At 42.4% G+C, this 27989-nt stretch overlaps 1 protein-coding gene and 5 non-coding genes across 6 annotated transcripts in view; 5 read left to right on the forward strand and 1 right to left on the reverse strand.

The window, feature by feature from the left end:
- The window catches only part of LOC145362362 (Ig heavy chain Mem5-like), a 35161-nt gene extending 13270 nt beyond the window's left edge, over positions 1-21891 (forward strand). Inside the window, exon 5 of the mRNA XM_080218425.1 lies at positions 21767-21891. Coding sequence (XP_080074551.1) covers positions 21767-21891 — 125 coding nt within the window. The remainder of the gene's footprint in view (positions 1-21766) is intronic.
- Positions 10016-10097, forward strand: trnal-aag (transfer RNA leucine (anticodon AAG)). The gene has a single exon. It is a non-coding gene; the product is annotated as a tRNA-Leu (tRNA).
- Positions 10891-10965, forward strand: trnai-gau (transfer RNA isoleucine (anticodon GAU)). Its single transcript has one exon. It is a non-coding gene; the product is annotated as a tRNA-Ile (tRNA).
- trnak-cuu (transfer RNA lysine (anticodon CUU)) lies at positions 20725-20797 on the forward strand. The gene has a single exon. It is a non-coding gene; the product is annotated as a tRNA-Lys (tRNA).
- Positions 21892-24082: 2191 nt separating the features above from the next.
- Positions 24083-24155, forward strand: trnak-cuu (transfer RNA lysine (anticodon CUU)). Its single transcript has one exon. It is a non-coding gene; the product is annotated as a tRNA-Lys (tRNA).
- Positions 24156-27485: 3330 nt separating this feature from the next.
- On the reverse strand, positions 27486-27559 carry trnan-guu (transfer RNA asparagine (anticodon GUU)). The gene has a single exon. It is a non-coding gene; the product is annotated as a tRNA-Asn (tRNA).
- Positions 27560-27989: the final 430 nt, after the last annotated feature.

The raw sequence follows: 27989 nt of genomic DNA on the forward strand, positions 1-27989 counted from the left end.
CATAGAACAACTTGTAAGTTATTGTCATGTAGTTTGCTGCATTAGGACAATATTTCATTCAGAATTTCATCAGAAAAAACAATTTTTTGTTATCCCTTCCTGAGATGTGCATTTATTTCCCAAACCTGAGGGCACTGAAGTGTCACTCACGTTGCTGTGAATCTGGAGTCACATGCATGCCAGGCCAGATAAAGACAGCAGGTTGATTTTGCTCAGGAGCATTTGTGAACGAGGAGGGGTTTTACAGCAATAGCTTCATGAGAATCATTTCAACTTTTAATTATAGATTTTTACAAAATTCAAATTTCACATTTGCAATGATGGGATTCGAATATGTGTCCCCAGAGTCTTAGCCCGAGGTTATAAGTTCATTGACAACACCATATGCCACTGCCTCCCCTTAAAAGAGTGCCACCTTTCGGTTTGAAGCAACATAGTGAGCGAGGTGGCCTTGATGTCAGCTTGTTCCTGAGACAGCTGGTAAAATTTGGAGAGACAGTAGGTGTGAGACTGTTTCACAGGTCACAGCACAGGGGTAAAATATTAGAAAGTGCATCCACCCTATTGATAAACCAACGGTCAGTACTTTTTCCCTGAGTTCAGGATGGTGTGTTTGTTTGGGAATTCGCCAATCCTGATTCATGGAAATGTTACCGCTGCTCCAATATTTAATACAGGGAATAATTCCATAGAGCAAGCTGGTTTCCCATTCGCCATGGAAGGTGAAAGGCGATAGTTAGAGATTGATATATTGAAGGCGACTTTGTCTCCTTCAGGCTGAAGACTGCTGTCCTGCTTCTGAAGGGGAACTAGGGTTCATTTCCATTTCTCATTCACAGATCCTCCTCTGTGCCTTGATACCACAGTGAAGATACAGCCACCACCAATAGAACAGGTCTTACTGGAGGCGACCGCGACCTTAACCTGCATCATTTCTCATCCTCCTGATGGAGTTAACGTGTCCTGGATCCGAGACAGGAAGTATTGGAAATCAGAGATTGCCGGAAAGCCCGGAGCGGATCGTGACAGCGTGATCAGCAAATTAAGCATCTCCACACAAGCCTGGCTGAGTGCGGCTGTGTTTGAGTGCGTGGTGAGCCATCAGGATCTGCCGACTCCTCTAAGAACATCTATCCACAAGGAAACAGGTGAGCTGAGAGATTGAAACAATAAATGTAGGGTCAACGACAGGGTTCTGAGCAATGTGGAGGAACAGAGAGATCTTGAGGTTCATATCCACAGATCTCTGAAGGTTGCCACTCAAGTGGATAGAGCTGTGAAGAAGGCTTAAAGCGTGTTAGTGTTTATTAATAGGGGGTTTGAGTTTAAGAGCCGTGGGGTTATGCTGCAACTGTACAGGGCCTTGGTGAGACCACATTTGGAATATTGTGTTCAGTTCTGGTCACCTCACTCTAAGAAGGATGTGGAAGCATTGGAGAGAGTGACACACTGCCTGCTGTGATAGTGGAGTGCAGAGGAGATTTACCAGGATGCTGCCTGGATGGAGGGTAGGTCTTATGAGGAAAGGTTGAGGGAGCTGGGGCTTTTCTCTTTGGAGCAGAGGAGGATGAGAGACGACTAAATAGAGGTTTATAAGATGGTGAGGGGGATTGATAGAGTGGATGTTCAGAGATTATTTCCTTGGGTGGATGTTGCTGTTACTAAGGGTTCTAACTATAAGGTTCATGGTGGGAGATATAGGAGGGATGTCCGAGGTAGATTCTTCACTCAGAGAGTGGTTGGGGTGTGGAATGCACTGCCTGCTGTGATAGTGGAGTCGGACACTTTAGGAACTTTCAAGCGGTTATTGGATAGGCACATGGAGCACACCAGAATGATAGGGAGTGGGATAGCTTGATCTTGGGTTCGGACATAGCTCGGCACAACACTGAGGGCCGAAGGGCCTGTACTGTGCTGTACTGTTCTATGTTTCTACGTAAATGCATCACTGTGTCTATCTCCAGTGAAAGTGTACTCGTCAATGTTTAGTATTCAGTGCATTAATGTTCTCCCCTGAACTAAACGACTCTGGGCCGATTGATATGTTTATGGGGAGTTTGATGTGTTGATGAGTGAAAAGTGAACTGAAGGCGATGTTATTGGGTTTAGATCGAAGAAGAAGGGAGGAGCCTGATGTGGAGCATAAAAACCAGAAAACCAAAAAGAAAAAGTAGATCAGTTGGGCCGAATGGCCTGATTCTGTGCTGTAAACTTTCTGAATCTTTCCACTCCGCCCCCCCTGAGTTATTTAAGAAAACAATTGTGTTCACCTCTCCTCCAAGCTGCAAATCAAAACTGGGAACAGTTAAAATCAGAAGCGAAGCACGTTTTCCTGATATCTAACCAGTGGCTTCATTGTCTCCAGAATTCTCCAGTTTATTGACATTTATTGTACATTTTCTGCAGATCCAAATCCGCGGGAACCGGTCGTCTCTGTCCTCCTGCCCTCGGCAGAAGAAGTCTCCGCTCAGAGATTCGTCTCTCTCAGCTGCTTAGTGAGAGGTTTCTCCCCCCGAGAGATCTTCGTCAAGTGGACCGTCAACGACAAGCCGGTGAATCCCGGGAATTACAGGAACACCGAGGCGGTGGCGGAGAACGGCAATAGCTCCTTCTTCATGTACAGCCTGTTATCAATTGCAGCAGAGGAATGGTCCAGCGGCGCTTCTTACTCCTGTGTGGTGGGACATGAAGCCATCCCCTTGAAGATCATCAACAGAACAGTTGACAAATCCAGTGGTAAACCCAGTTTTGTGAACATTTCCCTTGCACTGATGGACACGGTTAATTCATGTCAATGAGAATCACTCGGTTACATTAAAAACTACAATAAAGATAATAAAATCATTTGCCTCTAACGATAGATGAAATACCCAATTGTTTAATTGATTTTTTCCAGTTTCACTTCGATTATACCTTTGGTTTGAGTCAGATATTTTAGGGTCCCGAGTCCAAATCTTGTTGAATCAGTGTTCCCAGCGCAGACACACCCTGGGTTAGAAATAGAGTAGAGCACATCCATTACAGAATTCTGCAAAGTAACTTCACTGACTTTCCTCCCGCTGAGGAAAAATCCGACAATTTCAACATTTCTGACAAACACAACATGTATATTTCTGAGTTCCTGCTTCCCTCATTGTCCATGCCTTTATCTATTGATGTCAGCTTTCTGCTGCTACACCACACCTAATGGGAACTGAAGTGAGGGTCACACAGAAACATGGAACAACAATCCTCCCATCAGAGAGAGGGAGAGTGAAATTGTTAACCTACCGGATTCCTACTCAAAGAGAGAGGAGGATCAATACCTAACCCATGTTCCACAACTTCCTCAATGAAAAGAGGAGAAATGTCATTATTTAATCCACTGCACCTCCATCACCTCAGTGGTTAGAACCATCAGATACATCGCATCACTGGGTAGAGAGAGGGAAACTCTGAGCTCACTGTCCTCCCTCTCCCTAAGTAGCGTGTTTGGAAGGGACCAGCTCTCTACTATAAGGACCCAGTTGCCAATAGCACAAACTAGTTTACCCGCTGCTGGTATTTAAATATCATTAACTTCATCATCGTAATACACATAACCTTACGCAACACAATTTAAACATGTTTCAACATTCTTTTTCATGTGCTGGGATTGATTCCCCATAATACAAATTTAAACAAGTAATAGAACCCTCCCCAGTTTTCACTGTTCTGCCACTAAGATTTCTGAGATGCATCAATGAATTATTTTATTCTTTCTCCTGATATCACGGCGGCACTCAGACAAAATAAATTTATACAGCAACACATTGAAAATGTGCTCCATTATTCGTATTGACTGGATCATGTTCAGTTATTGATTGGCGGTGAAAATTGAAGCAAGAGTTAGCAAATACACACACTGACAATACTGCCCAAAACTGTCACAATTATAAATACACACATAGGCGTACACACTCAAACACACACACACATCGACACAAATGCATAAATATATGCACAAATACACATATTCATAAATATGCATGCAAATATAGAAAGACACATTCAAATACGCACACACAAAACCATGCACAAATCCAGAAATACGGACAGGTGCATTCAAATACAGGCACAGAAACACTCAAATGCACAACACGTACACATGCACAAAACCACACAGATACGTGCATACACAACGATACAATTTCACACAACATAGATGCATGCAATACTTGCACAAACGAACACACGTGCAGAGAAATATGAATGTGCACACAAATGCACTCATGGACAACACATACTTAAACAAAAATACACACTTACACAAATAGACACAAATACACCCACACAAAAAAAAATCACCCATGCACAAATATATCCACACACAAATAAACATCGGCACGCACACACACACACACACACACCCCCACATTCTCCCTCCCTCTCTCTCTCTCTCTCTCTCTCACACACACACACACACACACACACACACACACACACACACGAATATATAGACTTGTGTTTGTACAAACAGGCACTAACACAGCAACATACGCGCACAATCAAGTATAGACAAACGCACGCACACGTGTACACATAAATCACTCAAGTACATACATTTATGTGAGTACGTACACAGACCCAAACACAAACACATACATGCATAGGCACAACACAGACAGATCTGCACAGGCATGCAGATCCACATAAATACGCAAACAATAACATATACTCAAATAGCACACATTCACACTGACAGGAATATGGATATCGAGACATACAATGTTATACATGCTAACAAACATATATGGAAATAAGAATAAACAAATAAGCAGACTTTATATGGATGAACTGACAGCAAAACATTTGCACGCAAACATGTAGACACAAACATTCTCATGCTCATACAGCACATAACACCATAGCACACATTAAGAAATTTCAAAGCAAAAACTTCAAGACAAAGTTATAGAGAACTATCAACACGTATATGCATACATGTTGACAGGTACACACGCAGACACATGGGGAAACAGACGCACACAGAAAGGGAAACAAGCATTGCTAGAAGGACAGAAATTTACACATAGCAACAGGCATAAACACATGTGCACCCGTTAAGGGTGGCATTAATAAATATACATCGACTTAACACAATAATAGAGTCATACATACACAATGACAGAAGAATAAAATAGACACACAAATGCAGACACACAACTGCACAAATCAACACAGGCAAATGAACGCGTATACTAACGTTCTTGTACATATATTAACTCAGAGCCAAAGATTAATGCAGAACACGAGATGACCATGCACATGCACACAAATGCAAAATCTTAAATACAAATGGTAGGTAAATGATGAAAGTAAAATTTAAACATGAATTTTAATGGACATATCTACCGACAACTAGCTCAATGTACATTGCACCGAAAACACGTTGAGAAACTGAATTAAGCTAGTGATCTTCTAACCATTAACACCACAAATAAGAAAAGATCAGAAATTACATCCCAGTTCTTAAACAACAGCGTTCACAGTTTACAGATGAGTAACCATCTGTGGAAACAATCATTGATCAGTGAAGGTTCCTCGATATCAGTAATAATATTCTTCAATGAGGGATAGTGCCAAATTGATCAAAAATGAACTGATACTCAAGGAAACATCTTCAGTGCTTTCTGACATGGACTATCCAAGGAATGTGCATAAAGATCAGGTGTGAAAATAATTACGGAGGTCGGTTACTGAGTGTCCTGAATTTCAAAGTAGATATATATTGAAAATTATACAAGAGAATACATTAACAACTTATGACGGAGAACGGGGAAAGAGAAAGTAACAATAAGATTCCCTGGATAAATAAAGTAATCTAATTTCCTTTCCTGGTCTCCGTTCCCTAGACCCCACCGACTGGATTGAAGGCAATGAGGATGATAACAGGAACATCTGGACAACCGCTTCCACGTTCATCGTCCTGTTCTTCCTGAGCATTTTCTACAGCACTGCCGTCACTCTGGTGAAGGTGAGATGATTCAATTCACTCACATTTCAAACTGGCAGAATGGATTTGAAAAATCTCTCAATATTTCAACGCCAACATTAATGTCCCGCATCAGAAACATCTGCTTCAATATCGTCTCTTTATTTTACAGATTAAATGATGGGTTGAATATTTTGACTCTGGGCTGATTATGAAGATCTCTCTTTGACTCAAATGCAATATCTGCTCTCGGTTATTCTATTCTCACAGTTTATCATTCTGAATCTGTAGCTGAGGCAATCATAAATGTTATTTCAGTTTCGAGCGTGAGTAAGTGCGAGACTTTTTTTTTGTTATAATGTAACTGCAGTTAATAGTTTTCATGATGTGGATGTGCCGGCGTTGGACTGGGGTAAACACAGTAAAAAGTCTGAATACACCAGATTTTAGTCCAACCGATTTATTTGATAGTAAACTCACAAGCTTTCGAGGGGACTCCCTTTTCGTCAGGTGAATGGCGAGTTCTGGCCTCGGACAGAGCATATAAAGCACAGACAGTTTAGAGATTACTGATTAGAATGCGAATCTTTATACCTAACCTGCTGTTCAAGTCCTAAAGTGGCCGACAATGTGTGTGGAAGGAGCACTGATCACAGGTTAAAGAGATCTGTATTGTCTCCAGTCAGCACAGTGAGTGAGGTTTTGCAAACCCAGGCAAGTCACGGGTGTTACAGATAGTGCGACTTGAACCCAAGATCCCTGTTGAGCTATGCTCTGTCCGAGGCCAGAAATCTCCATTCACCTGACGAAGAGGGAGTCCCCTCGAAAGCTTGTGAGTTTACTATCAAATAAATCGGTTGGACTAAAATCTGGTGTTGTCAGACTTTTTACTGTGTTAATAGTTTTCCCATAGTTTAAATTTCATGTATACAAAAGTGACTTTTCTCATCCCTTATTCACATCTGTTAATTCCTCTTTCTATTAAGGTCTCTATTCTCTTTGTGGTGTATGTAACAGTTGTACAAATATTGACGGATTCCCTGTGCATGTGTTCTGTTCTCAATGTGAAGCTCGATCGCTATGTTCACTTTGCTAAATTAAAAAAAACTCTGTAAAATATTCTCTGAATTTTTAAATCAATTTTAAATAAAAATAAAACTGTCTCTGGCTTGGCTTAATTCCGTGCTCCAAAACCCATCCACTCGGCTCCAGTTTCCCAACTATAGGGTTGCCCCCTTTCCCAGACAGGCATGTTCCCGCAGTCATGTGTGGGATGTGGTTTAACACAAAACCCTTTTGTGAAAGAGCCACTGCGCCACCCAGTGACCCAACTGTGTAAAGCCACCTTCATCTCTGCCTTTTTAGGATAACATCCAGAGATCAGAATGAGTGAAGAAGGAGGAGACCTCGGTGATTTCATTCATAAACCGGTCTGTCACTGACGAGTTTCAGGTAATTCTAAACAGCAAAGGCTCTGGTTCTTCAGAGGCCAATGCAGGATATTGTAGCCCGAAGATAGTTTCCTTTACACTGTGCCTTATAAACACTATCAGTGTTGCTGCAACGTGGGCTGACAGAATGAATCTCTCAATATGTCCTCCGATTAAATAATTCCAAGGCAAGCAAACTACGAGCTAGATAGAGCACACATACAAAACAGAGATGCAAAATATGAGGTGAAACCAAGAGGCTGAGCTGTACTTCATATCTGCACATCATTGATTCCAAAATTTCAAATTATTACTAAATGTTGTGGGATAATTTGTGATGACCAATACTGTATTTAACTACAGAGAATATAAAACTCACGGAAAAGATATGTCTGTATAAGGATGTAACACTTGTTGAAAACAAAAACAAAACGCACAAATGTTCGGCGATCACCAAAAGGGTTAAATCGTCCTGGAATAGAGCAGCAGAACCTTTCCAATGAATCTAACATGTTATTCATGTAACACGAATAACAAATCAATTATCGCTTTTCTTACCGATCATTCCCGTCTCATATTAGTTTAAAATCAATTACACTCAGTAAACATACAACAATAATAAGTGTTGACAGGTTTCTCTGACAATCGCATCTTTCTTCACTGCATGATACCACATTCGTCCATTTAATTTGGATGCTGATTCTATCTTGACTGAACTCGCTTCCCTGTGCTGTGGAACTAAGGAGACTCATCGAGAGGTCAAAGTGAACATTCCCACCGGCTCATTGCTAAGACAGAATAAGCACATGATCCTGAGTCCAAGCAAGTACCTTTTTCATAGAATCATAGAACCCTACAGTGCAGAAAGAGACCCTTCAAGTCTGCACCGAATATAATCCCACCCAGGTCCGACCCCCATATCCCTACATTGTAAACCCATTAATCTCTCTAACCTGTGCATCCCTGGGCACTAAGGGACAATTTAGCATGGCCAATCGACCTAACCCGCACATCTGTGGGAAGAAACTGGAGTACCTGGAGGAAACCCAAACAGACACGAGGAGAATGTGCAAACTTCACACAGTCAGTGACCGGAGCTGAGAATCGGACCCAGGACTCTGGAGCTGTGAAACAGCAGTGCTAAACACTGTGCTACCGTGTCGCCATTTTTTATGTCTAAACATTGAATGTCCCCATTCATAAAGTTGTAAAATGTGGTCCCTCGCCAGAAACTTTCAAATATTAATTTTACTAACTACTAAGGTTCCCAGGCCATAGTCCCTCCTCATCTCAGTTTTAAATCTACCGACCCTCAAACTATCCATATGACCTCTTATTTTAGATTGCCCCATAAGAAGAATCTTTGGGTCTACCTTTATTTATCAATCCATTTAGAATTGTATATACCTCGATCAGATTCGTCCCTCACTTCTAAACTCCAGCAGCTTATGAGACCATTTCACCTCACTATCAATTCCATGACCCAGCTCAATCCGTGCTGTCATTGGCTGAAAGGGGCAATCATGTTCCATCCAACTGGACATTTTCAAAATAGAAAGTGTCAGAAGTGAAAAAAAAACCTAAATGAAAATAAGAAGCAAAGGGATTTGTGTTAAGTCAGTTTGGAAACTACTATTCACTGGTTTCCCTGGTAGTTCAATGGTTTGTGTTCAGCACTTCCCCACTGATGCGTGGTTTCAATTCGCGCTGAGGAAGATTATTTGATCTCAGAAACCATTAATAATAATCTGATTTCCTCTCCGATCGAAAGCAGATCTATTGGAATCAGCCGAGTGAGATTTGCAAGATTCTATCAGAGCTGGAAATTTCACATGTAGAACAGTTCAAAAACAAACACAGAAAGGGAAGGGCAGTGATAGACTGCAAAGTACTAACGATTGAGATGTTGCAATGTAAAATCTGTCTGCTAATGAGTCAGATTTCACCGTTTATATTGACACTGAATAACGAAACTTTTCCCTCATCTGCATTGAAAAACATTTGGAAATATTTCTGTTCGGTTTCGAACTGTCGGAGTGTTCATGTAATGTTTTCATTGGCCGAACACATCATGGTTGAATCAGAAGCTGCCATTTTGCGGGAGAAATCTGTTTGTGATGAAAGTGGTCTGGTGTGAAAATTAAAGTAACAAAAGCAGCGTGGATAAAGTAAATTCTAAAACACGCTGTAAGCTGCTGGTCTGAGTTTGAGTCTTTCCCTGCTGTTCGGATTACTGGTCTGAAATTGAAAATTTATTGCTCCGATCCAACCTCAGAAAACACATGTGAGTTGTTACCTGGATGAACATACAAAACGTAATCGCGCCTCGTGTCCTGAAGTGCAGACTCCGAGCAAATCCAACAGGAGGTTATCTTGTCATTTCTGGCAGAAATTGGGAAGAGACGTGGTTAAGGACAGTTTAAATGATGCCGGCCCTTCACTGCATGTTACTGTGTGCAGCTCCTTGTGTTTCTGAGGTGAGATGATTTCTGTTTGTTACTCAGTTCAGACTTACCTGAATCAGCAAAGGAGCAGGCTCAATCCTCCTGATGGCCGTTCCAAGTTCCATTGCTTTTAATGAATTTCAGTAACATTATCATCAAATATCATTATTGTGATCCTAGCTCCACGTGGTAGCGTGGCCGAGCGGTCTAAGGCGCTGGATTAAGGCTCCAGTCTCTTCGGAGGCGTGGGTTCGAATCCCACCGCTGCCAAAGTGGATTTGTGTTTTGGTCTCACAGCTCAGATTGAATGCAGGTTTGTGTACTGGGTCGTTTTCGTCAAGAACAACGAACAGAAACATTACCAACTGAACAATTTGCTGGTGTAAAGCAGTGTGTGCAAGTGGCCCCTTTCGAGAGCACACACACACAGTGAATTTCTGAGTGCCGAGTTAAACACTCTGATGAAGGAGCAGCGCTCCAAAAGCTCGTAATTCAAAATTATTCTGTTTTACTTTAACCTGGTGTTGTGAGAATGCTTTCTGTACCCACTTCAATCCAACACTGGCGTCTCCACTTCATGATATAAATAACAGGATTACAAACAGTGAGACTGCATTGCCTGCCCAAGAATTAAGGTGATGGGCTTGATTTTTCTAACTGAAACTGAAATCGGATCGTGTACACATCCCATCATTCCCATTTCTACCCAGATATTTACAGAATTAATCTGGGTCTTGTGATAACCACCGTACTACAGAAACAGGGTGATGACCTCAGGGCAAGCAGATCCGGGTTACCGGAGAAACAATTAGACTGGCTCCAGAAGCCATTCTTTTGCCCACAGTAATTGATATTACATTGTCTTTGCTGGTTCCTCCTGTCAAAATGAATAATGATGTTTCCCACTGCATTAAAGTTTTGGAATAACATGTTCGAGAAAAAAAAGTATTCATGACGTTTAAAGCAAATCAGATCAACACCTGAAAATGATGCATTAACGAATGGGCAGAAATCATTGCTCTCTTAGATATTTGGGAGACGGAAGCTACCAATTTACCAGCCAGCCGAAATAGCTCAGTTGGGAGAGCGTTAGACTGATAGATCTAAAGGTTCCCGGGTTCAATCCCGGGTTTCGGCAGGATCCCGTTGCGGGTTTTCTGTGCTCTCTGCTAAACAGTCCTGCATTTTATCTCGCACTGTTTTCAAACATCAATTAACACAAACTGCAACAGACTAAATACCCACCGCAATTTCCACCCTGCCAGGTGTTGTTCTATTTCCTCCTTGTTGGATTTCGCTTTTTAAAAAACTTCCTCTATTTCTAAACATTCCCAATGTTAATGAAAGGTGATGGAGGTGAAGGTTTATCTTTGTTTCCCGATGCACACATGCCATGTGACGTCCTGAGTTTTTCCAACCTCATCACATTTCAGTGCAGATGTCAGGTCCGCTTTTACATGGCAGTGAAAATACATTTAGTTGACCTGCTGTTTCATCCAAAACAATGTATATTTGCATTACCTCTTTTGATTCCTCCAGAAGGAGGCCACTGGACCCATCGAGTCCGCACCCACAACAATCCCACCCACGCCCTATTCCTCGTAAACCCACATATTTACCCTTCTAATCCATCTGACACTAGGATCAATTTGTCATGGCCAATCAAACTAAACCACGCATCTTTGACACGGAAACCGGAACACCCGGATGAAACCCACGGAGGCACGGGGAGAACGTGCAAACTCCGCTCAAACTGAGTCTTTCTCCTTCCCACATTGTTAAACTCACAGTTACTGGTTTCTGAGTGAAAACTGCCTCCACTTCACTGGGGGTGGGAGAGTTTACTATTTCATTCAATTAAAAGTTTTCTTGTCATTGAAGCAGAGATTTGGACCCAGACCTGCAGATATTTGTCGGTGGAAACAATAAAATTTCCCCCATTAACAGCCAGATTTTAACCCTTATCAGCATTTTGTACCATCAGCACTTTCCAGCTTATCGCTCTCTTATTTTCTTTTTGATTCTTTACATGTGACTTTTCCAATTCAGACACAAACAAGGAAATCTCCTTCATATTGATTCTGACAGTTGCAGACCTGGAAGTAACGCACGATTGTGGCAGAACAATAAATCTACATTCTCTGACCAGGAATCGAACCCAGGCCGTGGTGGTGAAAGTGCCGAATCCTAACCACTACACCACCAGGGAAGCTGATAAAAGCTCTTTAAAATGTTCATTTATTAATGAATCACCTGCTTTTTATTGTATTTCAGACTTTTTATTCACCAAATGCAAGTTTATCCTTCACATTTTATCCTTCACAAAGACCTTGTCTTTGTCAAAACTGAGTATGTCATGTCTCTACTTAGATGAGAAAACACCAGGCTGGTTAGTAATATACTGTATACACTCTCTCAGTAATGACTGAACTGGACCCAGTCTGCATTCATATTAGTACAGGTGCTGTATCGATATCTGGTGCATTCGGCTCTGTCTCTGGATGACTGCACAAAACCCGTCCCTCATTTATATTACAACAGATCATATTAGTTGGATTGGCCATGCAAAATTGCCCGTTATTTTCCCTTAGAGTATGTGGATCAGCCATGGAAAATGTGTGGAGCTAACGGGGATAGGGCAGAGGGGAGGACCTGGGTGGGATGCAGTCTCGGTGGGCCAGCTGGCCTTTTTTTCTGAACTGTAGGAATTCTATGGTTCTATGTCTAAGAAATATCATAGACATTTGGGTGTTTTTTTTTAATATTCTATTTTCTAATAACCCCCTTTGGAGAAATTATCTTTTTTAGCAATTCCCCTTCAGTTTTCCCACTGATAACCTTTACCCCATCTCTGCCTTCCCTGAATGCATGGAAACACCAAACAGTTCATGTGTTTCAACTGAAGAACATTTAATATGTAAGTATTTACTGACAACCATTCTGTTGTATGTTCCTGCATACAAAATGATTTCAGCCTCACGATTTTGTTCCCGCTGTTGGCTTATCCATCTTTAGAGATCTGCTGGAAAACGGATAGGCTGACAATGTGTGACAGCAATATTCACAATGGTTTCAACTCTCTTCAGTTCGACAGCACATTGTTAATCAATGTTCCTCTATTTTGTCAAAGTGCATGAACCAAAATGTTTGCCTTCATTCGGATTTTTTAGCATGAGTTAAAAGGACAGTAACCATGTAATTTGCAAGAAAAGATGAAGTCACCTTGTTTGTTCAGAGACTGTGATTCATGTCCCTCAGCACACGGTTTAAATGTTTCAATGGGGACATTAGAAGATTTATAAATAGGAATTGTCACTGTCTATGCAATATTGTTTAACTGGGAGTGGTCTCTAGTACAGCCAGCGATCATTGAATTTCAGAGCCATGTTCTGGATTATACCACTTGAGCTTCGTATCGTTTGGGTATTTTACGATAGCCAAAGGATTTACTACCCGATCCTTGCTGTAGTTGGTGTCACTGGTAAGTCATATTTCTCTGTGTTCATTGTCCTTGTCCATGTTACCCAGTTATTGATATCATTCTGTGTAACCTTTATGATTTGTAGCTGTGAATGCACTGGAAACGCTTCCCCTTGCCACACAACTTTCCTCACACTACCTGACATTCACTTTCAATCTTTCCACTTTACGGTCGTCGTAATGTAACATGGTTTCCAGTATTATAAAGAACAAAGAACAAAGAACAACCCAGCACGGGAAACAGGCCCTTCGGCCCAACGAGCCCGTGCCGTCGCATCCTCCCAGACCTACCCTGCCCTGTGTGTATGTGAGTGGAACCCGTAACTTAGCCAGATTCAGGGGAGAATAGTGTCAATTTGGTACACCAATCAGCCTAAGAGCACATCTTTGGGGTGTGGGAGGAAACCGGAGCACCCGGAGGAAACCCACGCAACCACAGGGAGAATGCGCAAACTCCCACAGACACAGGCCCAAATCCATGTATCTGCACAGCTAGCAGTGCTAGTCACTGAGCTGTTGCGGCGCCCGTCTACTGGTCCAGGATTAAGCATACACACCTACACGAAGTACTAGACCACTCCCGGAACCTCCAAGAGCAGCCCACGCACGACCCATCGTGTGCATGCCCCTCGTTTGACAACAAGGTGGACCAACACCTGCGGAATAAAAAGACGAAAACGTTAACATGTAATTCTACATTTCCGTTTTTTTCCTGAGGCTCTGATCCTATTTAATACCCTCTACTATAACACTCCATCCTTTTTTCGCTCATGTGTCTATCTAAGTAAACCTTAAACAAGTCCAACGTGCCTGCCTCCACCACCCTACTCGGCAGCGCGTTCCATCCCCCCACGACCCTCTGCGTGAAAAACCTTCCTCTCATATCCAAATTATACTTCTCCCCCCTCACCCTTAGATCGTCACCTCTCATAATTGTCCCCAATCTAGGGAACAGCCTACCACTATTGACTCTATCTATTCCCTTCAGTATTTTATACACCTCTATCATGTCCCCCCTTAATCTCCGTCTTTCCAAGGAGAAGAGTCCCAGTTTCTCCAACCTTTCCTCGTAACTCAGTCCTTCCATGCCAGGCAACATCCTGGTAAACCTCCCCTGCACCCTCCCCAGAGTCTCCACGTCCTTCCGGTAGTAAGGTGACCAGAACTGGACGCAGTACTCCAAATGCGGTCTAACCAACGTTCTGTACAAGTGAAGCATTAGGCGGCAGCTCCTATACTCTATACCCCTTCCTATAAAGGCTAGCATTCCGTAAGCTTTCCTCACAACCTTCTCTACTTGTGTCGCCACCTTCATAGACTTGTGAACCTGCACTCCCAGGTCCCTCTGTATTTCTATACTCCTAATCGGTCTACCTTTTATCACGTAGCTCCTCTCTGCATTATTCCTTCCAAAATGCTTCACCTCGCATTTGTCAGGATTAAATTCCATCTGCCATCTATCTGCCCAATATACCAACCTATCTATATCCTGCTGTGTCACCTGACATTCCTCCTCGGTATCTGCCAACCCTTCCATCTTGGTGTCACCTGCAAACTTGCTGATCACACCACCTACGCTCTCTTCCAAGTCGTTTATATATACTACAAAGAGGAGAGGTCCCAGTACTGAGCCCTGCGGCACACCACTGGTCACTGGCCTCCAGCCCGAAATGGTCCCCTCGACAACTATCCTCTGTCTCCTATTGCCCAGCCAGTTTTCAATCCACCTAGCTACCTGCCTTGTATCCCATGTGCCTTAACCTTTTCTACCAGCCTACCGTGAGGGACTTTGTCAAACGCCTTACTGAAATCCATATAGATGACATCAACGGCTCTCCTATCGTCAACCGCTTTTGTCACCTCCTCAAAGAATTCTACCAGATTCGTAAGGCAAGACTCCCTCTAACAAAGCCATGTTGCGTATCCCTAATCAGATCGCAACGCTCCAAATACTCATACATCCTACCCCTAAGAATTTTTTCCAATAATTTTCCTACCACCGATGTCAAACTCACTGGTCTATAATTACCAGGGTTATCCCTACTACCTTTTTTAAACAGCGGTACAACATTAGCTACCCTCCAGTCTTCTGGGACCTCACCTGTGTCCAAAGAAGAGACAAAGATTTGCGTCAGAGGCCCAGCAATTTCATCTTTCATCTCCCTAAGCAGCCTGGGATAAATACCATCAGGCCCCGGAGCTTTATCCGTTTTTATGCTACCTAAAAGCCTTAGCACTTCCTCCGTCGTAATGGATATTTCCTTCCACTGATCTACAGCTCCCTCCAAGGCACTACACGACACCGAACCCCTCTCCTTCGTGAATACCGACGCAAAGTATTCATTCAGGATCTCCCCCATTCCCTCCGACTCGATACATAACTCCCCTCCTTTGTCCCTAAGAGGACAAATTTTCCCTCTAACCACTCTCTTGCTCCTAATGTTGGAGTAAAACGCTTTTGGATTTTCCTTAATCCTATCAGCCAAAGCCATTTCATGCCCTCTCTTCGCCCTTCTAACTCCCCTTTTTTATTAGCTCCCTCCTACTCTCTCTATATTCCTCCAGCGCACTCTCCGTACCCAGTTGTTTTGACCTAACATATGCCTCCCTCTTCTTCCTGACCAAGTCTTCGATACCTCCTGTAATCCACGGCTCTCTAATCCTACCTTCCCCATCCTTCCGCTTAACCGGCACATGCCTTTCCTGCAACATTTTCAGTTTGCCCTTCAAAGCCTCCCACGTGCCAACCGTGGACATGCCAGCTAACAGTCTCTCCCAATCAGTGTCCTTCAGCTCCCTCCTAATCCGGCTATAGCTCACCTTCCCCCAGTTCAGCACCCTCCCCTTCGGACAGCACTCATCCCTTTCCATTTTTATGCTAAAGTAGACGGACTTGTGGTCACTGTTAGCCACATGTTCGCCTACCTCAACCTCAACCACCTGCCCCGGCTCATTACCCAACACTAAATCCAGTATATCCCCCTCCCTAGTCGGGCTAGTTACGTACTGCTCTAGGGACCCTTCCAACACACATTTTACAAACTCCTCTCCCTCTGTACCCCCAGCTCTAGGCCCCTTCCAGTCCACTCCAGGAAGATTAAAGTCACCCACTCCAACCACCTTATTCCTTCTGCACCTATCCAAAATGCACCTGCAAATACCTTCCTCCTCTGACCTCGGGCTGTTGGGTGGCCTATAGTACACCCCTAGCATCGTAATCTCTCCCTTTTTATTCCTCAACTCCACCCACAGCGACTCAATCCCTAACTCCTTCATATTGTCCTCCCTCTGCATGCTGTGATGTGCTCCTTTACTAACAGCGCCACCCCTCCACGTCTCCTCAACCCTCCTGTGTCACACCTAAAACACTTATACCCAGGAACATTCAGCTGCCAGTCCTGACCTTCACGTAACCACGCCTCCGTTACTGCCACCACATCTAACTTCCTCAGAAACATCAAGGCCCTAAGCTGATACGTTTCTCCTGTCACACTCCTCGCATTGAAACAGACACAGTCCAGCCCACCAGCGTCCCTTGGAACCTCCTTCTCCCTGATAATTTTCCTTTCACCCAACTCACTCCCGGCCCAGTGTCTAATGAGCTATCAGCCACATCCCCACCCCGCCCCCCCCCCGCCTTCCTATTAGTTTAAACCATTCCTAAACACCCCAGCTAACCTCCCTGCTAAGACACTTGTCTCTCTCCCATTCAAATTCTCCCCATCCCTCCTATACAGTTGCCCTTCTCTCATAAATACCTCCCAGTGGTCTACAAAAGTAAAGCCCTCTACCCTGCACCAATCCCTCAACCATGCATTCAGCTGCATGATCTCGTTATTCCTAGCCCTGCTGGTACTAGGCAGCAACCCAGAGAATGCCACCTATGATTCACAATCAATTCCAAATCAGCTGATTCAACATTTTCAACTGCACAGCCTTCAGCACAATCAAAGCAGAGTCATCCAGACCAGAAATATTTGCTCCAAACCTGCTGGCACCATTTTCCCCCATATACAAATCTGAAGAAGGCAGCAAATTGGAGATTTTATTAATTGGTGAATGTGGCGTCCGGCTACATCATTGCGGGGCTTTTCTGCTGTGAACTTTGTCTCGAGCAGAATAGGTGGACTCATTCTATTCTGAGGTGGATTTAATAAAAATGTTTCAGCTGTTCCCGAGGATCCTGAGAGATTGCTTCTCTTGTGCTCAGTCTAAAATACGAGTAAATTGTGTTTCTCTTCCTTACAGTGAATGTATTGACGATTCTTATCCTGTCACGAGGGAAGTGTGGTCTTTCCAAAAGTGTGATACGTTACCTCATTTCCATGTCAGCAGCGGATCTACTGGTCATTATTATCGATCTCATATTGAGGCAAATTCCCATTAAGTTTGAATTTGTAATCATTTACCACATTAAAATATGTAATATCCATGCTGTGCTGCTTTATGCAGTCACTGATTGCTCTGTCTGGTTCACTGTCACATTCACCTTTGATCGATTTGTGGCTATTACTTGTCAGAAGCTGAAAATAAAATACTGCACTGAGAAAACTGCAACAGTGGTTCTCGGAACTGTGAGTGTGCTATTCAGTGTAAAGAACATTTTCTGGTATTTCATGTATGGTGATAGATATGAGATTCAGAATACTCCCCATTTTTGTTATGTAGACTTTGATGCCCTCTCTTCTGCAGCATGGGGAGCAGTTGAAAATCTGCATTATATTTTAACACCATTCATTCCTTTTTTGTTGATTCTGTTGCTGAATGTTTTCACCATGAGACACATTCTAGGGTCGACCAAATTCCGCAGGAGACTTCAGAGCCACAAGTGTATGGACACTTCAAAGGACCCAGAGACAGTGAAGAGAAGAAAATCCATTATCTTACTATTTGCTCTATCATTAAATTTTATCCTACTATGGTCAGTCTTACTTATCCACTCCTTTTGTCAGCGATTATATTATGTAAACTTAATTCACTTCTATATTCCTGCATTTGTGCGGGAATTAGGATTTATGCTCCAACTTCTGAGTTGCTGCACCAATACATACATTTACGCAGTGACCCAGACACAATTCAGAGAGGATCTGAAGAATGTGATCAGATCTCCATTTACTGCAATTGTAAAATTTCTTACAGAATAAACAGATTTTTCGTTAGAACAGTGTGTTTACCTCGTGTTCTGCACAAAACAATATCTCAGTGAAACATACACAGTGTAGACATATTTTGTGTCACCATTTCTGATTAAAACGTGTATTGAAATTGTAAAAACAAATTTAAAAAATGAATTGAGTCCAGAAAAAATCCGGATTCAAATCAGCTAGTACTAATGAACCAGCTTGGACATCATGTTGACCGCCAGTTTTGTACCATTCTGTTAACTTGAGCGGATGTTTGCATTTCACTTCAGCTGCAACACAACTCCCTCAATGAAATGAATCTCAAAACTCAACCCCCGTGAACTCTCTTCATAATTCCACCTCACCTCACCACATCCCCACCCTCCCGCTCAGCTCGACACTCAGCCCAAACAGTCCTGCCCCCTTTTGCACAGTATTCATTATTGGATTTAGCAATGGTGAATTGAACAGATTGGAGTAGAAATTCATGGATGAATGGATTATTAGGCAAAGGTGGTTGCAAATCTTCTCCACAGAACAGAATATAAGCAAGGTTGATCTTTGTTTGTGAAGGGTCTGAAAAGTAAATAATTGTTGAAAAATTCGGGCAAAAATAGATTTATCTTCAGTTATGAATTTTTTTTAATGAATTCTGAACAAGTATTTCAAATAATAAAATAGAATGTAATGGAATGATTAGCCGAAAACAGACATCTTTATTAGCAGGAATAACAAAGTAAGTATTCTATTCATAACCATTCCACGCCGTAAGTTACTGGAAAATATGTAAACGACTTTTTATTCACTTTTTCCTACCCTTAAAAAAAAACTCTGAAAACCTTTTTCACTGCAAGCATGATTATAGTGATCCAGTTTCACCATCTGCTGGCGACTCGCAGCGCTGGTCTCATGTGTCTACATTCAGTAGCTGGGTGTCTGCACTTGGCAACCAGTTGCTCAAGTGTGGATATTGGACAAAATTGTCGGGATTGAAGTTTTCCAACAGGAGCTCGGCTGGTCAGTTTGCCATTTTATCAGCAGTCACTGCACAGGAATTCTATTTCTCTTTCCCGTGGGAGATAGTGACTAGAGATTGGAGATGTATATTTAACACGTGTATTTGTACATTCGGTGGCGTTATGAAACGCAAATCCAATTTTGAGTGGGAGTGGCTGAAATTTCCTGAACTCTGCCATTCACCTGTCACAGATTATCACTTTTAATCTCTCATAATGGACCTAACTCAACGTTGTTTATATTTCCATGAGAATTGTTTCAAAGGATGCGCTGGCCCTCGTAACTAGGTGATCTGCTTGAAACTTATAACGTTCTGAAGGTCCGTAGAAGTTGGGGCGTAAAGAGAGATACAAGCCCTCTCTTCTGTTTGTCCTCCTCTCACTTTTTCGAACAGTGAACTTTCTTAAAATCTGGATTATTACTGCCTCGTTTCAGTTATGATACAAGCCCACTCCTTTTCCCTACAGTTTATATTAGCTAAACATTGCGTGGAGGCTCTAGAGAGAATTGCACTCACGACCACTGGTTTATAAGACCAGTACTCTGAGCACTGAGCTACGGAGCCAAATGATGCCAGGTTATTGCGGTATTTGTAACATTATCAGTGGATTGAGGAGCAGGATGGGGTTTGAGGTGGGGGATTTTTGATGAATGGAGAAATGTCTGAGGTGGAGAACAGGAAATTAAAAGACGCAACTTGAAAGGGACATGATTTAACATGTGTGCTGTGTGTGTATCTGACATGTATGTTGTGTATCTGACATGTATGTTCTTCAGAGTTTATCGTTAGTGTTACAACTCTGACTTCTCCAGCTCCGATGCCAGTTCATCCAGCCGGAAGATTTAGATGTTGTTCCCTTCACAGACGCTGTGGGGCGATTGATTTCTGTGTTTCTCCTGAGAGGAGACATTCTGTGGGGTGAGTCTGTTCGCTCTGGAGTTTAGAATAATCAGAGATGATCTTATTGAAAAATCTGAAATAGGGGAACAGTGTGACATGAAAATCTTGAGAGGGTTTCCCCCCGGCCCCTCCCCTGGCTAAATTATTAAGAACAAAGGAAAAATACGGTGAATGATGTAAGAGGAGTTTGGAATGCTTGGGAAAGGTGAAGCTAAGAATTGAAAGATGTGATTGATGTAATTGGTGACTGAGAGGGATGGATAGAAACTTTGGGGATTCAATGTAAACGTTGAAACCTGAACAAACTGAGACACCAAATAGAAAAGCCATAGTCTCTCCACGCATTTTAGGTTACGGAAAGCCCCACAGAGCATGTGCCCGACTAGCTCAGTTGGTAGAGCATGAGACTCTTAATCTCAGGGTCGTGGGTTCGAGCCCCATGTTGGGCGTCTTTTTTTTAAAACTTTGACTCAATCCTGGGTGAATTCCAGATCTCCGTTCCCCCAGAAGTGTCAAGGCTGAAACTGACTCTCTCTCTCCTTTCTACGTTGTTCGTCTCACCGTTGTGAATGAAAACTGCCTCCAGATCACTGGAAGGCGGTGAGTTTAGCGCTGAACTCAGCGAGAGGTTTTGTTCTCATCGACCCTAGAATGTGTTTAATGGTGAAAACATTCAGCAACAGAATCAACAAAAAAGGAACGAATGGTGTTAAAATATAATGCAGATTTTCAACTGCTCCCCATGCTGCAGAATAGAGGGCATCAGATCCTACATAACAAAAATGGGGAGTATTCCACATCGCATATCTATCACCATACATGAAATACCAGAAAATGTTCTTTACACTGAATAGCACACTCACAGTTCCGAGAACCACTGTTGCAGTTTTCTCAGTGCAGTATTTTATTTTCAGCTTCTGACAAGTAATAGCCACAAATCGATCAAAGGTGAAAGAGACAGTGAACCAGACAGAGCAATCAGTGACTGCATAAAGCAGCACAGCATGGATATTACATATTTTAATATGGTAAATGATTAAAAATTCAAACTTAATGAGAATTTGCCTCAATATGACATCGATGATAACGACCAATAGATCCGCTGCTGACATGGAAATGAGGTAACGTATCACACTTTTGGAAAGACCACACTTCCCTCGTGACAGGATAGGAATCGTCAATACATTCACTGTAAGGAAGAGAAACACAATTTACTTGTATTTTAGACTGAGCACAAGAGAAGCAATCTCTCAGGATCCTTGGTAACAGCTGAAACATTTTTATTAAATCCACCTCAGAATAGACTGAGTTCACCTATTCTGCTCGAGACCAAGTTCACAGCAGAACAGCCCCGCAATGATGTAGCAAGAAGCCACATTCACCAGTTCATAAAATCTCCAATTTGCTGCCTTCTTCAGATTTGTATATGGGGAACAATGATGCCAATCGGTTTGGAGCAAATATTTCTGGTCTGGAAGACTCTGCTTTGATTGTGCTGAAGACTGCAGTTGAAGCTGTTGAATCAGCTGATTTGGAATTGTGAATCATAATACTGGAAATCATGTTACATAATGACGACCATAAAGTGGAAAGATTGAAAGTGAATGTCAGGTAGTGGGAGAATATCTGTGTGGCAACGAGAAATGTTTCCAGTGCATTCACAGCAACAAACCATGAAGGTTACACAGAATGATATCAATAACTGGGTAACATGGGCAAGGACAATGAACACAGAGAAATATGACTTACCAGTGACACCAACTACGGCAAGGACCGGGTAGTAAACCTTTTGGCTATCATAAAATACCCAAATGATACGAAGCTCAAGTGGTATAGTCCAGAACATGGCTCTGAAGTTCAATGATCGCTGGCTGTACTAGAGACCACTCCCAGTTAAACAATATTGCGCACACTGTGAAAATTCCTATTTATAAACCCTCCAATGTCCCCATTGAAACAATTAAACCGTGAGCTGAGGGACATGAATCCCAGTCTCTAAACAACAAGATGACTTCATCTTTTCTTGTAAATTACATGGTTATTGTCCTTTTTATGCATGCTAAAAAATCCGAATGAAGGCAAACATTTTGGTTCATGCACTTTGGCAAAAAAAAGGAACATTGATTAACAATGTGTTGCTGAACTGAAGAGAGTTGAAACCGTTGTGAATATTGCTGTCACACATTGTCAGCCGATCCGTTTTCCAACAGATCTCTAAAGACAGATAAGTCAACACCGGGAACAAAATAGTGAGGCTGAAATCATTTTGTATGCAAGAACATAAAACAGAATGGTTGTCAATAAATACTTACATATTAAACGTTCTTCAGTTGAAACACATGAACTGTTTGGTATTTCCATGCATTCGTGGAAGGGATGGGCTGAAGGTTATCACTGGGAAAACTGAAGGGGAATTGCTAAAAGATTTCATTTCTCCAAAGGGGGTTATTAGAAAATAGAATATTTAAAATAAATAAACACGCAAACGTCTATGATATTTCTTAGACATAGAGCCATAGAATTTCTACAGTTCAGAAGAAAGGTTATCTTGGCCCACCGAGTCTGCATCCCACCCAGGTCCTCCCCTCTGCCCTATCCCCGTTAGCCCCACACATTTTCCATGGCTAATCCACATACTCAAAAGGAAAATAACGGGCAATTTTGCATGGCCAATCCAACTAATATGATCTGTTGTAATATAAATGAGGGACGGGTTTTGTGGAGTAATACAGAGACAGAGCCGAATGCACCAGATATCGATACAGCACCTGTACTAATATGAATGCAGACTGGGTCCAGTTCAGTCATTACTGAGAGAGTGTATACAGTATATTACTAACCAGCGTGGTGTTTTCTCATCTAAATAGAGACATGACATACTCAGTTTTGACAAAGACAAGGACTTTGTGAAGGATACAATGTGAAGGATAAACTTGCATTTTGTGAATAAAAAATCCCAAATACAATAAAAAGCAGGTGATTCATGAATAAATGAACATTTTAAAAGAGCTTGCATCAGCTTCGCTGGTGGTGTAGTGGTTAGGATTTGGCGCTCTCGCTGCCGCGGCCCGGGTTCGATTCCCGGTCAGGGAATGTGGATTTATTGCTGTACAACAATCCTGCGTTACTTCCAGGTCTGCAACTGTCAGAATCAATGTTAGGGAGATTTCCTTGTTTGTGTCTGAATTGGAAAAGTCACATGTGAAGAACAACAAAAGAAAATAAGAGAGCGATAGGCTGGAAAGTGCTGATGGTACAAAATGCTGATACGGGTTAAAATCTGGCTGTTAGTGGGGGAAAGTTTATTGTTTCTACTGACACCAATATCTCGCAAATCTGGGTCCAAATCTCTGATTCAATGACAAGAAAACTTTTAATTGAATGAAATAGTAAACTCTCCCACCCCTAGTGAAGTGGAGGCAGTTTTCACTCAGAAACCAGTAACTGTGAGTTTAACAATGTGGGAAGGAGAAAGACTCAGTTTGAGCGGTGACATTGCGGGAGGAATGGAGAGCTGGAGTTCACCCAGAAAAGCAGCAAAGTTTCAAATCAATGGCGCCCAACGTTGGATGGTCCATTATCTGTGATAATTTAATGTTATTCAGCAGAATCACCACACGATGGTTTATCACTGGTTGATACTAATCCTGTAAATGGAGTGAACTGCAGTAGCATTGAATGCAGTAGAAAGGGCAGCGTGGTAGTAGCACAGTGGTTAGCGCCGCAGTGGGTGTGCCCGGTTAGCTCAGTCGGTAGAGCATGAGACTCTTAATCTCAGGATCGTGGGTTCGAGCCCCACGTTGGGCGTCAATATTTTTAAACTTTGACTTATTCCTGGGTAAATTCCAGACCTTCGTTCCTCCAGAAGTGTCACGGCTAAAACTGTGTCTCTCTCGCTTCTACGTTGTTCATCTCACAGTTGTGAATGAAAACTGCCTGCAGATCACTGGAAGGCGGTGAGTTTAGCGCTGAACTCAGCGAGAGGTTTTGTTCTCATTTATTATGAGATTTAAACCCAGATCTGCGAGATTGTGTCAGAGCAAACAACAATCATCTCCATTGTAATTCAATCACTGCAGCCTTCCATCCTATCAAAAGTCTATTTGTTCTTCCCTCCTCTCTCTCTCTCTATTTTGCTTGACCCTGTACTTGTTTGAAAACCGCGAAATGATCAATTTCTTCCAGTTAGGGTCAAAGGTCAGCAACCTGTATCATTCACTCTCTTTCCCTCCACAGAAGCTGTTGAAACTGATGAATCTTCCAACATTTTCCGTTTTGAGGTGGGATTTGCAGCAACTACAATTCCTTCTTTTGGATCACAGTGGATCACTTTTCTCTGACTGAACCATAAGTGTCTAAATAGTTAAAGGGCAGAGGTTTTAAATAATAAGAGCCCTGAATATGTCACCCTGTCTGACATGAAATGAAACAAAATGAAAATTATTAATTCTTTCATAAAATGCTGCTAACACAATATAGATTTCATTGTCAGCATTTGTTGTCCATCCCTAATTCCCACTGAACTAACTATGTTGTTGGGCCATTTCAGAGGGCAGTTTAGACTCAATTACATTGTCTTCCATTCTCTCTCCAGAGATGCCGTCATGCCTGGTGAGATTTTCCAGCATTTTAAGTTTCTTTTTTTAAGTTCCGGCATCTGCAGTAATTTGCTGTTGGCTGAAGGAGTCATTCCTGTTCTATCAAACAATTTTTTTTTCCTTCGACAAGCCGTTCTGGAGAATTTGAAAAACGTTGCAATGTATCGGTCAGATTAAAACAGCTGCTCGCACCGTCCCTGGGGGTGTAGTGGTTAGGATTCGGCGCTCTCACCGCTGCGGCCCGGGTTCGATTCCCGGTCAGGGAATGTTGACTTTATTGCTGCCGACCAGCACAAGATTGAGGAGGAGCTGAAATTCCTTCCTGATGGAAAACAGGAGCGATCATTGTGTCAGTTTGAACTACCTGGAGAAACAAAATAAACCCATTGGCCCAATCCCAGCAATTTATATTTACATTCCCCTTGCTGCTTCCTCCTGTCAAAATGAATAATAATACATTCTACTCCACTACATTTCACTGCAGGTCACCACATTCAAAGATCATTCGTAGCCTCTGCTTCTTCTATAGCTTCTTTTGGGAAATCTGCTGAACAACATGAGCTTTTCACAGTTCTGCTGTGATATCTGAGACTTGTATCTCATTGATCATCATTACGGTCTCCATTGCTTCATCCCAGGTCACTGTCACTACAGATATAGTCACACAGTCATTCTATCACCTGCAGTAAATGATATTCCCTTCCTTTGCTTTCAAATACATTCACCTCCAGAAACTGATTACATGGTGAGTATAATGTTCTGTTTAGCTGACAGTTTATCATCAATCCCGTTTCCAGAATGGAGTAGCACCGTGTCAAAGTGGGTGGGAGTTGGTGACTCCACCAGTTCTGAAACCTTACTGGACCCCCGCGTATTTAGCCCCGACCTCTCACCCTCCATCGCTCCAACTGATTGATAAATGTCACCATTAAAACTAAAGATGGTGAACTGAAGACGTGGAATCGAGATTAATAAATGGTGTTGGGAAGCGGCCGGGGGTGGGGTGGGGTGGGGGCGTTTATGGGGGGGTGGAGGTTGCGGGGGAGGGAGGCGTTGGGGGCATCGAATGGGGTGGGGGGGGGGGGGGGCGGTGCGGAGGACATGGGAAATTCTGATGGATACTGAGATGATAATGTCCATGAAATACTAGCCCCAAACTCCCACTGAGTTACATTCAGAGTCAGATTGCAGCTCGGAACAGAAAATTGGATTGTCTGCGATTACATTTAATAAAATCCTGTGTCAGCATTCGACAGTGAGATTGGTACAATGAGCTAATAACTAAAATCAGTGCACAGTTAGTCATTTTGAGGCGCTCATGCAATTTGCAGTGTTTATTATAGATCAGAGTGAGTTAGAGCTCGAATTGTGCTGAAGTCAAAAATTATAACAAGCAACTACATTTTAAATATACACAAACCATAACATAGAGGCAGGGTTCGGCTGGATTTCTGAAGGGACTAAGGAAAAAAAAATGAGCGCCGAGGAATGGAAAATCCCGCAAAAAAGAGACATGTGTCCAATTATAATGAAATATTATTTGATAATGTCTGGATGAGAAAATAGACAAATCTTTAAATCACTAAAATGTAAGGTTATATAATAATTAGCTGGTAATCGACATGTTCACTCGCCGGAAGGTAAATATGAATGCAAGTATTAAATTCACTATCCTTCGGCCAGATTTCCCTGTGAATGTTACTGACAGAGATATTAATGCCATTGCTTTACTGATTGTTCCCTTTCTATGGAAACAGGGAAATAAAGTTTCCTCAAATTTTTCCTCAAACCTGCTGCACGGTCTTGTGATTAAAATGATACATCACCGCCGTCTGCTGGCGGACCACAGAGACTGCAGGCGCTGGTGCTTGTGAGTCTGCGAACCGGTTACTGAAATATGAATGTTGAACGATATTGTCCGAGATTGCAGTTTATAGAAGGATCTCGGCTGGCGTATTCGTCCTTTTTATAACCAGGCACCGCAGATAAATCGTGTTCTTCATTTCCCATTGGTTATAATGTGTGGAGATTGAAGTTGGGATTATTTGAAACTTCAAATTGTATATTCGATGCAGTTACCAGACGTTAATCAAATTCAGAATCTTAGTGGGTAAACATTTCTGCCCTCTGCAATTCGTTTGTCAGACATTTTCACGGTTTAGTCTTAAAAAGGCTCAAAGAATCAGACATTTACAGGGACACACACACACACACACACACACACACACACACACACACACACACACACACACACACACACACACTGGAGCCTACAGAGAAACAGGGGGGCATACACAGATTCAGGGACACATATAGATGTAGGGGCACACTAGATTCAGATACACCAAGATTCAGGCGCAGACATATAGAGATCCTCGTAACTCGAAAGATACAAGGGCACACACAGAATCAGAGGTATATACAATGTCTCAGCTTGTACACTACCAAATTCTCTCTCGTCGTTCCAAGCTTTTCAATGAGTTGAAGCAGGCAACTGTTTACCCGTGAATGCTGATAGTGAGAAAAATAGCAAAAAATCCGTTCCTGGGTGGTCTCGAACCACCAACCTTTCGATTAACAGCCGAACGCGCTGACCAATTGAGCCACAGAGACTGAGACAACAGGGGTTGCATATATTCTAAACTAGTGTGTCAATGACCACAATTATATTTCTGAAAACCTGTTCCAGAGCTGCAGCATGACCGCACTGTTTACAATTCTATACAAGTCTCTTTAGTTCCGTTGATCCTGCAGCACAGCTGTAGTGTGTTTCTCCTATGAACGGGCAGGTAAAATGAATCTACGTCTCTTTTCACAGGCAGGAATTCAACGGGAGGGAAGGGAACTGACCACCAGTAGCCCAACGATCCAATACTTTCCGCTCAATCATCAATAACACCATTCACAACTGCACCTCCTTCTGAACATTGTGATACATTTCCCTCAGGATTTAGTTCCAAGGCTTAATATTTCCCTGGTTTCCCCCCAATTTTGACAGGAGATTCGCTTCAATATACAGAGTGAACGGAGAAAGAAGAAGCTT

Source organism: Carcharhinus amblyrhynchos, unplaced genomic scaffold (assembly GCF_965287045.1).
Source record: "Carcharhinus amblyrhynchos unplaced genomic scaffold, sCarAmb.v2.hapA scaffold_38, whole genome shotgun sequence".
Classification (NCBI taxonomy): domain Eukaryota; kingdom Metazoa; phylum Chordata; class Chondrichthyes; order Carcharhiniformes; family Carcharhinidae; genus Carcharhinus; species Carcharhinus amblyrhynchos.